At 44.7% G+C, this 13,517-nt stretch overlaps 1 protein-coding gene across 1 annotated transcript; it reads left to right on the forward strand.

Moving 5' to 3' along the window:
* The first annotated feature begins 8,231 nt into the window (after window positions 1-8,231).
* Window positions 8,232-10,926, forward strand: RASL11B (RAS like family 11 member B). Its single transcript, XM_062493513.1, has 4 exons — window positions 8,232-8,355; window positions 8,449-8,505; window positions 9,547-9,623; window positions 10,459-10,926. The coding sequence occupies exons 1-4, from the start codon at window positions 8,232-8,234 to the stop codon at window positions 10,924-10,926; spliced, it is 726 nt and encodes a 241-aa protein (XP_062349497.1).
* Window positions 10,927-13,517: the final 2,591 nt, after the last annotated feature.

The following is a 13,517-nucleotide window of genomic DNA, read 5'->3' on the forward strand; positions in this document are numbered from 1 at the left end:
GAAGGCTCTGCAACCTCTCCAAGCACAGGAAAATATCCCTGATGCAAAGAGCACAGAGTTATTGTGAGGTCTCATCAGGAGCAATACTGAAATGAGGGTAAGACACTGGCTGTCTTGATTGTTTGGGTTATATTGCAGATATTTTATGTTTTGTAACAACAAACCCAAGCCCAGTCCTAATCCCTAAATGGTGGCTTTGCTGCTGAGAGCCCTGGAGAAGCCCAGACACTTGCTGGCATGTGTAAGGCTGCCACCAGTCCAAGCCATCTGCCCTGTCTGGACAGGGGGCAATTGCTGTGGTGTATTTGCATCCCTTCTGTGGCCATCCCATAACAGTGATTCCATGGAAACCAGAAATTAAGGAAAACCCACATTAAACCAACAGATCCAGATGGAATTCCCTCTGCCTTTAGTCAGCTGGTTTGTTCTCTAGGCCTCATACTCTGAACAGGACTTGCTGTCCCAGCATGCACCCAGGAGAGAGACCTTTCTCAGAGGAGCCAGGTAAAGCCCAGGTTTTCTTTCACATCTTCAACTGTGTCCAACAATTAGGAGTGATTAGTAGTGTAGAATTAGTAGAATTAGTAGTGATGGGCTTTATTTTGGACAGTGTGAACAAGAAACTTCCTCTCGAGGCTGTAGTTCAATCTGGTTTGAATGACAAATAGTTCCTAGGCAGCTGGGCAAAACTCCCCACATGCTACGGCGTGTCAGGGCATGGGGTACCCAGCACAGCCTGTCTGAGGCTCTTACCTCTCCAGCTCCTAGCTAGAAGTTAGACAATAAGCTGCTCTCTGTTAGCATTTTTCTTTCTCATTTGGTGGAGATTTGTGTGATTGCTTCAGAAGAAAACATGACCAATGTATTTGTACACTGAGACCTTTTATATCAGTTTGTTTGTTTCTGAGAAATCAGTGAGAGTGAGTTAAAGGTAAGTTGTAGTTCAGCCACAGAAACACGTCTCCAGGCTATTCTGGGCAAACAAGATTATTTCTTTTCAGAGTTCCTGAATATTTTGGGCAGAAGGCAAAAAAGCTCTGTCGCGGCTTAAGAAACACATGGAAATATTTTCCTTCTATCTGTAACTTATGCTTTTCTTCCTTCCAATTATTAATATGGCATTATACCTTAAAATGTGCAATTGAATGTGCCGCAGCAGCGGTGTGCCCTTCGACTTGGCCAGCCGTGCAATTGCCCTGCAGGCTGCTGGGGGAGGCCAGGGTGAAAGCAGAAAAGCTGGGGGCTGGCAGGACCAGGGCCCCATTTCCTTCCTCGCCTGGGGACCCATTCCAGCCATTCCACGCCACAGCACTGCAGGTAGCACGGGGCAAATAACTCTGGGCTCTGAGCAAGAAAGCAAATACAAAAATGACCATGAAAATTGCCCGACCGGTTAAATCTGGTTCCAGCTGGGAACTGAAGTTCTACCTTGAAACACTTAAATCCCATTTGAACGGCATAGATTTACATTCCAGATGAGGAATTAATGGCTTTCACACAATATTCTCAGCAGAGATGCCCCAGCATACCAAGCTCTGTGTTTTTGGTAGACAGAATTTGTAATTCCTCCAGGAGCTGCATTCTTCCAAGTGTTACTTCTATTTTTGGACTGACTACTTGCTTTATTTAGGGGGGGAAAAAAAGAAACCAAAAACCTGTGCTCTTGTCAAACTGTAGATGCTATATGAGTCATCTATATAATAACACTAAACCATACTTCTCTGTTGTGGTGCAGTTCATCATCATCACAAAGGGGTTTATAGAAAACAAACATAGATGACAGTCTTGTCCTTGTGCATATTTAGCCAGCTGAACAGTGTACTGTTGAAAAATGGATTGTTTTTAAAATGTTGGGTGTTGCAGTAGCTGCAAAGTCTCTTTTCTTTTTTTCGCTAATAAAAATGAATGCCATTCCTCTGACAATTTTTGGCTGCTTATCTGTAGTCATCTGCCTGCACAGTAATTGTGTGAATGTTAATGATGATCCTGAAATTTTGATGAATAAAATATTTTTAAGACAGTTAAGACTGCCTTGTAGACAGCAAAGCCTGCTCATTTAAATGCTTTAAAACACATCCTTCACTAAGGATCACCAATGGTTTTGAGCCCCGAGCATAACAGAATTCAGAAATTTGTGATACAGAAACACAGTGAAGCAAAATATTTCCCATTTCCTGTAGTCTGCATGCCTACACAGCTTATGAATAGTGTTTCCCAAGTGGGAATCACTTACCTTCTGGTTTTCCCTGTTAACTTTTTTATTGTTGATCTAGTTTGTATATTGACAAAATGTTTTGAATCACCTGGCTCCTTATGGAAATCTTGATAGTTTCAGGCTTTTTAGAAAACTGTTACAAATTGTTAACAGCAACTGCATTTGTAAAAGGGTATGCAGATCAATTTCCTACTGAAAGGCAAGATGAATAGAGTACCTAGTTCTATTAGGCATTTAAGGTTAGCAAAACCCACTCATAAGGAAAACCCTCTGATGAGCTGCTCCTTGCTCTAAGGAGCTCTGCTGTCCTCCATGGCTCCTCTCACGAGAGCTGGCAGCAGGTTACATCTCCTCTCACAGGCACCATTTGCTAGGCTGAGGAAGTCTGTCCTTCCTCCTCTCTTGTAAAACTGTCATTTCCCCCCCTGATTGCCCTCACAGTCTCTTGCTGCACCACTTATACCTGGAAGACCTAAGCCTGGTGCTGCTGGGGAGCTCCCACCCATCCCATCACCCTTTCTTTCCAGGTACTTGGCCTAACACGATCTACTGCAATGCTTGCTGCCTACATATTCGGGTTGCCTCTTTTCTCCTTGGTTTTAGGGAAGCCCTTGGCCCCAGGCTGTGACACGTACAGAAGAAGGCTCAGAGACGTGGTCTGGCACGTAGGCTGAGATGTGCTGCTCTCAGTCCTCCTGCCCAAGTTGTCCTGAGGGATTTGATATTCATTCAGGCAGAGGGAGAAGGACTCCTGTGTTTCAACTGCTCATCGCAGAAACTTCAGGGCTGCAGTCTCTGCTCCAATGCAGTGTGTTTACGGGACTTTGCCACGGAGTATTTGGGTGTACAAAGTGCTGAGGTGTTTCAAGATGAGATAGCAACTGGAAGGAGTTGGAGTGGCAGGTACATGCTGGGTTTAGGCAGCCTAGTTCACTTGGAGTTTGAATCTTTCTCATGCATCTTTGCAATCCACCATGATAAGCCCATGAAAGAGTTAGTGATTCCTGTACTAAGGGAATACTTCCTGTGTTGCAGCATGGGCTGATTAATTGAGGATTTAAAAGAAATGCGGAATAACATCCAGATCTTCAAGTGTATTTAGGTTCTCTGTTCCTATGGGCAAATAGAAGACAGACTGCCAGTATGACAGGAGACAGTGGAATGGTAGGACATTATGCAATTAAGGCTCTAATAAAATGCATATGCCTGTGGGAGGATGAGTTAAGGTTGCCCAGGCAATCTTATTTCTGGCATTATCTATATTTTCTGCAATTGACTTTGCAACCTACACACTCACGCATCATAACTTTCTGTTGTAGTATGTAGCTATGACTTGAATTTACACCTTTCTTGTTAAAGAAGTTAGGAATGTAAAGTTTTAATTATCTCATGACTTCAGCACAAGGCCACCTCAAGCCATGCTCAGTGAGGGTGTGTGCCATCCTGGCTGAAACCCTGAGCAGGGCAGGACATGAGCACCCAGGGCCACTCGCCAGCTGGCCAGCTGCTGCATGCCCAGAGGTGCCAGCTGAAATCTGGGGAGGTGGTAATCAAAATTCTGCCTTCTCTCTGCAGTTTGAGGGATGCAATTTCTGACTGACAACTCCACAAACCTGAAGGATCTGCAGCGGTTAGACTTGCAGAATGAATATGAATCAAACTCTTCATTTACTTAGCAACTGAGAGAAATTGTACCAGTCCCAGAACTCCTCTGCCAGTGTCAACATCATCCAACAGTCGGCTTGGCAGAGCAGGACTTGTCACTGACCTTCCCTAATGCAACCCAGGCATTAGCCCCTCGATGAACTGACTGTTGTAACATCAGGTGAGATTGAGAGAGGATGGTAATGTGACTTTAATCCCACAGTTTTTAGAAGGCTTAATATACATGCTGAGGCATTCCTAAAACAGGAAACAAAAATTTTGCTATGTTCTTTTATATACATTTTTGAATGAAGCATTAGAGATTGTATTAATTCAAGACATTTTGCCAGCACTCTGTGTGCAGAACAACTGCTTGTACTGTGGGGGCACAAACCAGCACAAAAAAACACTGACAGCAGATGGGCAGCCCCGAATGGAAAACAAAACCTTTGAGCTTTTCACTTCTTGGATTAGAGTTTGGTACCATTACATAAAGAGGAAATGGGAAAAAAAATGCAAGCTTAAAAGAAGATAAAATCTGATTAAAATGCAGACTAATATAATTGCAGAACATTACTCAGGCTTTCTTGTGGAGAGAGAAAAATGTCTGCTATTGTGCTGCTATAGAAACCACATAGGGCCTGTGAGTAGGTGAGAGTGCATGGAGCATGTCGTTCCCTCTCTCCTGCCTTTCTCTCCCCTGGAATGAAGATCATATCTTACTCTGAAAGCTTGGCTTTCACTGGCCAGGAGATCTCTCCCAGTACACAGAGAAGTTGTTTGCCTTCTTACGTAGCTTCTTTTAATATCCCTGCTCCCTCCCACTTGTGTTTTGCTCTTGGAAGGTGGTGCAGGGCTGTGTTGAGGGAGGGATAAGCTCCAGTCTTCTCAGACTTTTCACAGGGGCTGGTTCCTTTGGCTTTAAAAGTTGGGGCGTAGAACACGTGTCCTGCCATGGAAAGGGAGCTCTCTTCTATTATAAAGCCACAGAAAGATCTCACAGTGCTTTGCAAAGTAAATGCTCATATCTGGAATGTTTCTGCACACCGCATCCACGGCACTTGTTTCTCTGAGGAAACTGAGTAAGGATTAGAAAAGCACTAGGTAACAAAGTAAGGTTTATTCCCTGGCTGTTGATGGCAGTGTCTTCACAGAAAGTATAAAACTACATACAAACATACCCTCTGTCCAGTAGCATTAAACAAGCCCTAGGAATGTGTCCCTGCACTGTGGAATTGTATTCCCACCAGCTGTGCCCCATGACCATCTGGGCAAAGGTCTCATCTCTGACAGCAGCAATTTCTGCCTGAAAGGACGAAGCAAGACATTTTTTATTGAAAAGACTCATGGATGAGAAAGCCTGTCCACACCACATTAGAACTCTTTCTGGTCCATAATACTTAAGAAATTTTTGCAAATTTGAGAAGATTATTTACTGCTGCTAATGGATTCTAAGGTAGCATATAGTACTGAAAAATACATCTCCTCCTTATTTATAAACACGTCCTTCTATTTATTACAGATGTAATTTTAGTTTTTTGTTCCAGTGCCTTCCTACAGAAATCGACTCAGTGACCCAAGTATTACAAGAAGATATTTTGTATCTCAGTTTTTCCAGAGGTTCCACCTTTCAATCTAGCTGATTGTTTTGCTTTGGTATTTTGAGACAGAGGAAGAAGATTCCATGCTCCAGTTATTTTAGCACTTTTCTCCAGTCCCTAATTAATCATCTCCTTCATAAAACCAGTTTACTGAGGCGTTGTCTCATTTTCATCATCCCTTCCCGTTTCCCCTTTCTGTGGTTTCTACCACACCCCTTCGTGTGTTGGAGACACCATGGCTGTATGCATTGCTATATGTTAGCATATTTATTTATGGAACGATGTTAGAATACTCTCTGTAGGCCTCTAGAAGGGATCGTTGAATCTCATTGCCACTGAAGTCAATCACACCACCTATTTCCTTCTATAAAGTCCTCCAGCTCAATTTTACAGAAATTAGGCTTGATTTTGCTCCTTCCACTCTTGTTAGAGATGCGTTCTGGTGTTTTTGCTACTCTGACCCAGTTTATACCCACTTACTCTTATGCTGACATTGGCCTTCAGTTTTAACTTTCCTGGCTCATCCATTTTCTAAGCCCCACTTTTGTATGTTTTATTTTGCCTTAAAAAATGAGATTTTGAGATTCAAAAAATTTTGTCTCTGTTGAACCGTTCTTACCTGAGCCATGAGCTTTACTTTCTCTCTGATTTTCCTTCCAAGAGAGGCAGGCAGGGGGGAGTAAGCAATCTGCTGTGTGGTACCTAGTTGCTGACTGGGGTTAAACCATGACAAACACTGATTTACTCTTGACTGACTTACAGAATCACACGCTGTACTGCAGATCTTTTCTGAAATTACTTATCTGACATTGCTGGGTTTACACCTCCCTTTTTAAACAGCTCCTACTCATCTCAAGATTAACTAGTCTCTCTTATCCAAATGCTGATCTGCTAGCCAATGGAAGAAAATTTTTTTATTAATCTCTGCATGTTATTAATGTTATTGAATTTAATTATATTTTCATTAAACCAGTTCTAAGAGACACACAGTTTGTCCAATATACTAACTACTCCCAGCTCTGTCAACAGCAGATTTCATTAGCTTGCTTGTGTTCTTGATGACACCATTGTAATGAAACCATGAAGGATGACAGAAGCATTGATGAATCACACAGAGCACTTTCCTTCAGTCTGACACTTCCCATATAAAACACCCCTCTGTCATTGTCCCCTGATCCACATGCTCCTCTGCTTCAACATCTGTTTCCTGTCTGGACACCATCAGCTATTATTGATCCCAAATAGACTACATCTATCCCATTTAATTTCTTGAAGAAAAAGGGAAACAGAGAAAGATACCCTGCTGAAGCAACATCTCATGTAATTGCATACTTAATTTTTATTCCATTTATTCTCATATCTTTAATTATTCTTTCCTTCAAAATTTGTCTAGATCATTGTAAATTATTCCCCTCCCTTTCTTCAGCACAAGCATTCCAGAATGACTGAAGTGCTAGAGTGAAAGTTTGTGGTCCTTTCACCCTCACCTCCACACACTTGGCCTCTTTGCACACTGGACGAGATAGTTTGTTTTCCCCCACTGTAATAATTACCCATGACTTTCTTCCCATTACTCATCTTCCTTCTGCATCCATCTTTCATACAATCATCTTTATTAAAAGTGGAAGCAAAAAGCTTCCTGGTTTTCTAAATATTGCCAGACTTCCTTCAATCTATATGCCACATGACTGCACCACCCTGTTTCTTTTTCTCTAGTTAAGGTAACTACTTCTAGCTGGTATTATCTTCTTCATTTCCTCATCTTGAAGACAAAACTTTCTTACAAGAGTGATCCTCTTCACTTTCACCTCTAGATTTTCTATTTCCAATGACCTTAGTTATCAAGATGCCAGATAGTCTTCTATGAAACCCTTTCCCTTTGCTCAAGGTGCAATGTCCAGTTCATTTCTACTGCACTGGCATAAAGAAATCCAGTATTTTCTTTGTATTCAAGTCCTCGAGTCCTTTGGCTTGCTGATTTATTTCTATTTCTAATTGTGTCTCTTACTCTTTCCCCTTTTGACTTAGAATATCTATGAATCTGTTTTACCCATCTATTTATTTTAAACGGCACCTATGAAACTATTTTTCCCCCTTATGACCTTTGTAGCCTTACAATACACCCACTACTCACAAAGATAATCAATCCATCCACCATCACCTCTGGTGTTGGCCTGCTGGCTGGCAAGGAGAGCAGCTCCTCTACTGTACTCAGCACTGCTGAGAGCCAGGCGTGGTACAGAGTCTGCTCTCACCTCTCACGGCAAGGCAAGGCCAGGCAAGGCAAGGCAAGGCAAGGCAAGGCAAGGCACCCAGAGGTGGGTGGCGGGAGGTGTGGGACTGACAGCCACAGCACCGGTGTACCCGCCAGCCTGGGAACCAGGCTGAGCCTTTATGGACCCGCGCGCCGTTCAGTCAGCCTGCCGGGATTTTGGGAGAGGACGGCGACGCCGAGACCTTCGCAAACGCTCGACCCGTCGCCGTTAGGGTGCTGAGGGTATGTGACCCCCGAAGGGCGGACACGGAGACACAGACTCCTCATTTCTGACATCCTTCCCCACGCACCCCACCCGAGGCACGCGCCCCGCACCGCTCACCCTGCCCGGCCTGGGCGGAGCGCGACTCGGGCCGCGTTTCGGGGCGTGTTTCGGGGCGTGTCGAGGAGGCGTTCGGGCGCTCTGAGTGGCCGCCAGGGCCCGGGGCGGGACGCGGGGGCGAGAAAAGGGCCGGAGGCGCGGTGGCGGCAGCGGCGGGCGCGGGTCGCGGACGGGATGCGCCTGACGCGGAGCATGTGCACCATCGCCGAGTGCGCGCCCGGCGGCGACGGCCCCGCCACCGCCCGGCCCCGCCTCGTCAAGATCGCGGTGGTGGGGGGCAGCGGCGTGGGCAAGACGGGTGAGGGGGGCAGCGGCCGTGGCGAGGCGGGTTGGGTGGGGGGCTGGCAGCGGCGGAGCGCGGCTAATGGTGCCTGTCTGTGCCTGCCCGCAGCGCTCGTGGTGCGGTTCCTCACCCGGCGGTTCATCGGCGACTACGAGCGGAACGCAGGTAGGCGGGCGGCGGCGCGGCTTTGTTCCCGCCGGAGTGGAGGTGGGGCGGGGGGAGCCCGGCCCCGGGCGCTTTGCCGCCGGTGGGTGCCTCCCCTGAGGGTGCCTGGGCCGGGGGGCGCGGGGTGCAAGCCCTGAGAGAGTGCGCGAACCCCAGCGCTGAGCCGAGGCGCAGGTGGGAAGGGCAGAGCTCGCTCTCCCCGGGACTGCGGGGCGCTCGGCGGGTGCTGCCAGCGGCGCGATCCCCGCGGTTCCGCGGCCGCTGGCTCCCTGAGAGCAGCTCCCCTCCCCGGTCTGCTCGCAGCCCTCGGGAACGGGCGCGCCGGTCACAGCCATATGCGGTTTGTGGTCGCAGCCGCTCCAGAGATGGGAGGTCCCTGCGGATCCCTGACAGAATTCGATCTATGTGGTCAATGTATCCCTTTTTCTGAAGGGGTCTTTTAGCTAAAACGGGAAAACATTCTGTAAACCCATTGTTGTATTGTTCTTTGCAAACCGAGTGCCAGCAGTTACGTGGGCTAGGCAGGGCCGGTTTAAAGGCGAAAATGGAGAGGTGATGTTATGTACCTCATTCAGTGAGCACAGTGTGGTGTAAAATATACAGCCTTCTGTTGAGGAAATTACTTGAAAAAGCCAAGCAAATGAAAAAACCCCAACTAACCCGGAAAATCTTCCAGGCCAGCCAAAGGGAAGCTTCACTAACTTGTGGAAATACTAAATGATGAGAGAACTGCTCTTCTGTGTTATGAAAGCTGGTTGTTTTGTACTCTTACCTTTATCATTCCACATAAGATAGTCTTTAAGAGTGGTTAAGTTCCAAGTTGTCTACCATTTAATGCTCAGCTTCAGTACAAGTCAATTCATTATTTAACCCCAGGTTTCTAGTAATATAATAAATGTTAACACCCAAAAAGCTTATAGCACTGGTTTCTTGCTTCATGAGTGGCAATATGACTTTCCCTATACAACCAAAGGGCAGCAGAAGTAACATTTGTCTGTAGCGTGGTGACTGTACTTGTGAACCTGTTGGTGCTCTTGTCAGGTAATCTCTACAGCAGGCACATCCAGGTTGATGGAGAGATGTTGGCCATCCAAGTGCAAGATACTCCAGGAGTTCAGGTGAGCTAGATGTAACCATGCCACCAGAGCAGCTCTAAATGTCTGTGTGCTTGCATCTGTCTGAGCAGCATCTTGTTATGGTCTTTCTGTAAAATATTTTGCCGTCCGTTTCAGTTTGGTGTTCTGTGTGGGAGAGGTGGTAACTGGTGTTTTAACCAGTCAAGCCAGCTGTGTTGAGAGACTGTTTCAATGAATCATTTGTTCATTGGAGGCCCATTACTTTTGAGTGGCTGAGTTACTGAAGCGCCTCATTCCTGTATATTTGGAGCATTCGGCACAAACCCAGAAACAATTCAAACTGGTATATGTGAAATATGGTATACGAGAAAATAAATGTCATGACCACTGCCCAACAAGCTTCATAAATGTGTGTGACAGAGGGGAGTCTGCTACATTGTGGCTGTGCTCATTAGTGTGTCACAAGTTAAAGTTTTGAATATATAGACCTGAGTAATGCTGGATTGTTGCCTTTTTGAACTGGGCAACATTCCAGGTCTAAATGCTTCCAGCTCATATCTTTGCTTCCCCAGACTTACTGTCTAGCCAGTTAATTTCCCATTCTGTGGAACTACAAAGTCTTTCTCTGCATGCAGAACTACTCAGGTCAATTTTCCATTTGAGTATAGCGAACTCCAGTGTGAAATTCCAGCTTTTTGCAGCTGAATCAACATCTGCATTTATTCGCTATGCTCAGATTAAGTTCATACTTACTATGTGAAATCCAAATATATGTCTGAAGCTGTAAAATGCTATTTGGATTTACAGACTCTTGAAGACAGGTTCCTTTAATCTTTTATGACTTCAGCTATCTAATTTGAGACCACTCATTTTTCAGATCCATGAACACAGTCTGGATTGTAATGAGCAGCTGAACAGATGCATTCGCTGGGCAGATGCCCTGGTGATTGTCTTCTCCATCACTGACTATAAGAGCTTTGAACTACTCAGTCATCTTTACCATCACGTTCGACAGCTGCATCCAGGGAACATGGTCCCTATTGTCATTGTGGCAAACAAAGCTGATCTCTTGCACATCAAAGAGGTGGAGCCTCAGCAAGGACTTCAGCTGGCCAATATGCTGGGCTGTACTTTCTATGAAGTATCTGTCAGTGAAAACTACAATAATGTCTTCAATGCCTTCCACCTCCTCTGTAAAGAAGTCAATAAACAGCAAATAACCAGCACCCCTGAGAGGAGGAGAACCTCTCTTATTCCACGGCCAAAATCACCGAACATGCAGGATCTGAAGAGACGGTTTAAGCAAGCTTTGTCTGCCAAAGTGAGGACTGTCACTTCTGTTTGACAGCACAGCCCCTGGTCTACCTAATGTTTAGCTTGAGATTGAAGCCTGGGGTGTTTAACAGTGGTACCTGTAGAATCCAAGGCATTGTGAAGGAAGATGGTTTGAGTAGCCTTTTTCATGGTAGAAATCTTTTAAGCAGTTGTTTAAAAAAGGAACAGTATCAGATTACAAAAGAGGGAAGAAAAACCCTAAAACCTCCTGAAAAAGTTCTAGGATGTGACTTGCTGAACAGGTATTTTTCATTTGGAATGCAAACCTTTTGGTAAATGAAACAAATTTGCCTTTTCCCCATTTGGACAGATTTGGCTTTCATTTGTGCAGAAACAACCTTTTTTGCTGTAACTCAGCTTGAGCAGGGAAATGTCCTGAACTGCAAGTCCCTGTTCAGAAGTAACCACTTGGGTTTTGTTCTCACATGGATGAAGGACTGCATGATGCAACTCTTTAATTTTATTGCACAGTAGAACTGTTTTTTTTCTGTGTATTTCAAAACAAACAAGCAAACATAAAATGGTTCTGTAGAAATAAGTGTAAAAATAAGTGGACAGGACTGAACATCAAGACTGTAAACAATGGTCCTTTATTTTTTACTAGCCATGTTATTGCTGACAATAATAATAATAACTTGGCCATACTCTTTGTATGCAATGCTGTTGTCCACAGGCTGTAAACATATCTAATAGCAAGCGACTCTTTTTCTGTCTTAAAAAAGTACTTTCCAGACTAAATGATCCAACATGGAGCTTCTGAGGAAAGTGTGTGGAGTGATAGTGTGTTACAGCTGCCCTTCTAAGTTGGACTTTTTTTCCTCTCTGTCTCTCCTATGTGCAGTAGGCACAAAAAGAACAAAAGGTGTGAAGCATGGCTGGCTCCAGGCAATGAAGCTGATGGCTTGTTCTGAGCTGAGCCAGACCCTCTTCCTTCTTAAACACATGGGAGATTTATATAAATACTTAATTTTTTTTTAATATTGAGCCAATGGAATTCAGAGCCTAAGGGCCTTATACACATGCACTTTAAAAAGCCAGTTGTGCTTTTGTTTAAACTGTAACTTATTTATTTTGTGTACAGTTACTCCTCCTAGGGAGTGGACTTTTCATTCTTACTGCCTGGTACAGCATTAAATTTTTGAATTGCATGTTTCCTGGTGTGTTCTTTGGGGGTGAGAAACAAGGAGTAACAACCAGTCAAGTGCTGAGACAAAGTAATAGCTTTCTTAAGGTAGTTAACATACCCTGCAGAAACAGCAAGTTGTCCTTTCCTGCCTATATACTGTTGCATTATTAGCATAAACCACAGGGGTTTTGCTCTCACAAGTGCTTTACGACTTCCTTTTAAGAAATTCTGAAGAACAGAATAAGGCAAAGACCTTTCACATTAAAATGGGATTCTTCATTGCCACTTGTCAAAAATACCTTGGTCTTAAGTGGGAAAGAAATGGTATGAGGCAGGCCAAAACTTGGAAAAACAGGATTCTAAGTGACTGCCACTTTATTTTTTAAAAAAGACATTTATGTTTTGAGCTATACTACCCTGAAGAACTTAATCAAATTGCAAGCCTTCAACTACTTTTTTCATGTTTAAAGTAGCTTTATTATGAGCCTTCCTGAGGACAAAGTTTGTGCTGGTGCTAGCCTAATGGCTACCCAGGCTCATCTTGTTAGCACACAGCTGCACTAAGTGATGCAGGGTCCTGCTGATGATAATCTTTTGGACCCATGAGTTACTACCCAAGTGACTTAAAACTGGGTTTGCAAACAAAACTGAGCTTGCCCTTGTATTCTAAGCTTACACCAAAAAGTGCTTAGCGGATTAATAGAGAAGTAAATCAATTTCCCAAGAGTAGCTCTGTTTTCTTCTTGCCTTTTGAGTGTTGCTTGGTGTTGCAGGCACGGGGCTCAGACACTCTTTGATGGGGTCTTGCACCTGCCCATGCAACTTTCTTCTGTGCTGTTCCTGCTCATATGGAACTGGCAGGAGATTGCTCATGCCCCGACCTTTTCTCTAAGCACAGACTCCATGTAGCTGCTGCAGCTATTTCCTATGAATAAGCTTGCTATTGCACTAGGGTCACTGGAAATACTCCACTGTACTTTTGGCCTATAAGTACTTAAGTATGAGATGGTGGCTGAGTTCCAGCATCAATAACCACAGCTGTGGCCCCATGGGCTGAGAAGATTCCTCCCAAGTGTGTGTGGGCCTGGAAAGCTAGTCTGTGTCTCAGTTAAAGGAGCTACTTGACCCAGAGGAAGTGAAAGATCACCAGTGTCAGCTTAAACTCACCCACTGCCTTCTCAATACAGTAGGTCTTTTGATGGCCAAGTCAGAGACCTGAGGGCATTTGATGGAAGAGAGGTAAGGGAGTGAAGACCACAACCAGCAGCCTCCATCAGCTCAGGAAAGCAGCAACATCTCAGAGGTGTGAGTCCCTGACTCAGCAATGGCCACTGAACACACAGGCAAGCCTTTCTGCGACAAGCAGTGTAGGAAATGTTCTAGGACCCACATAGAAGGTCTAGGTTCCTAGGGGCAATCAAATAACACAAAAGTTAGAGGGATTGCAAGAATGTGCAGTTCTAGCATGTGTAGCT

Source organism: Cinclus cinclus, chromosome 5, assembly GCF_963662255.1.
Source record: "Cinclus cinclus chromosome 5, bCinCin1.1, whole genome shotgun sequence".
Classification (NCBI taxonomy): domain Eukaryota; kingdom Metazoa; phylum Chordata; class Aves; order Passeriformes; family Cinclidae; genus Cinclus; species Cinclus cinclus.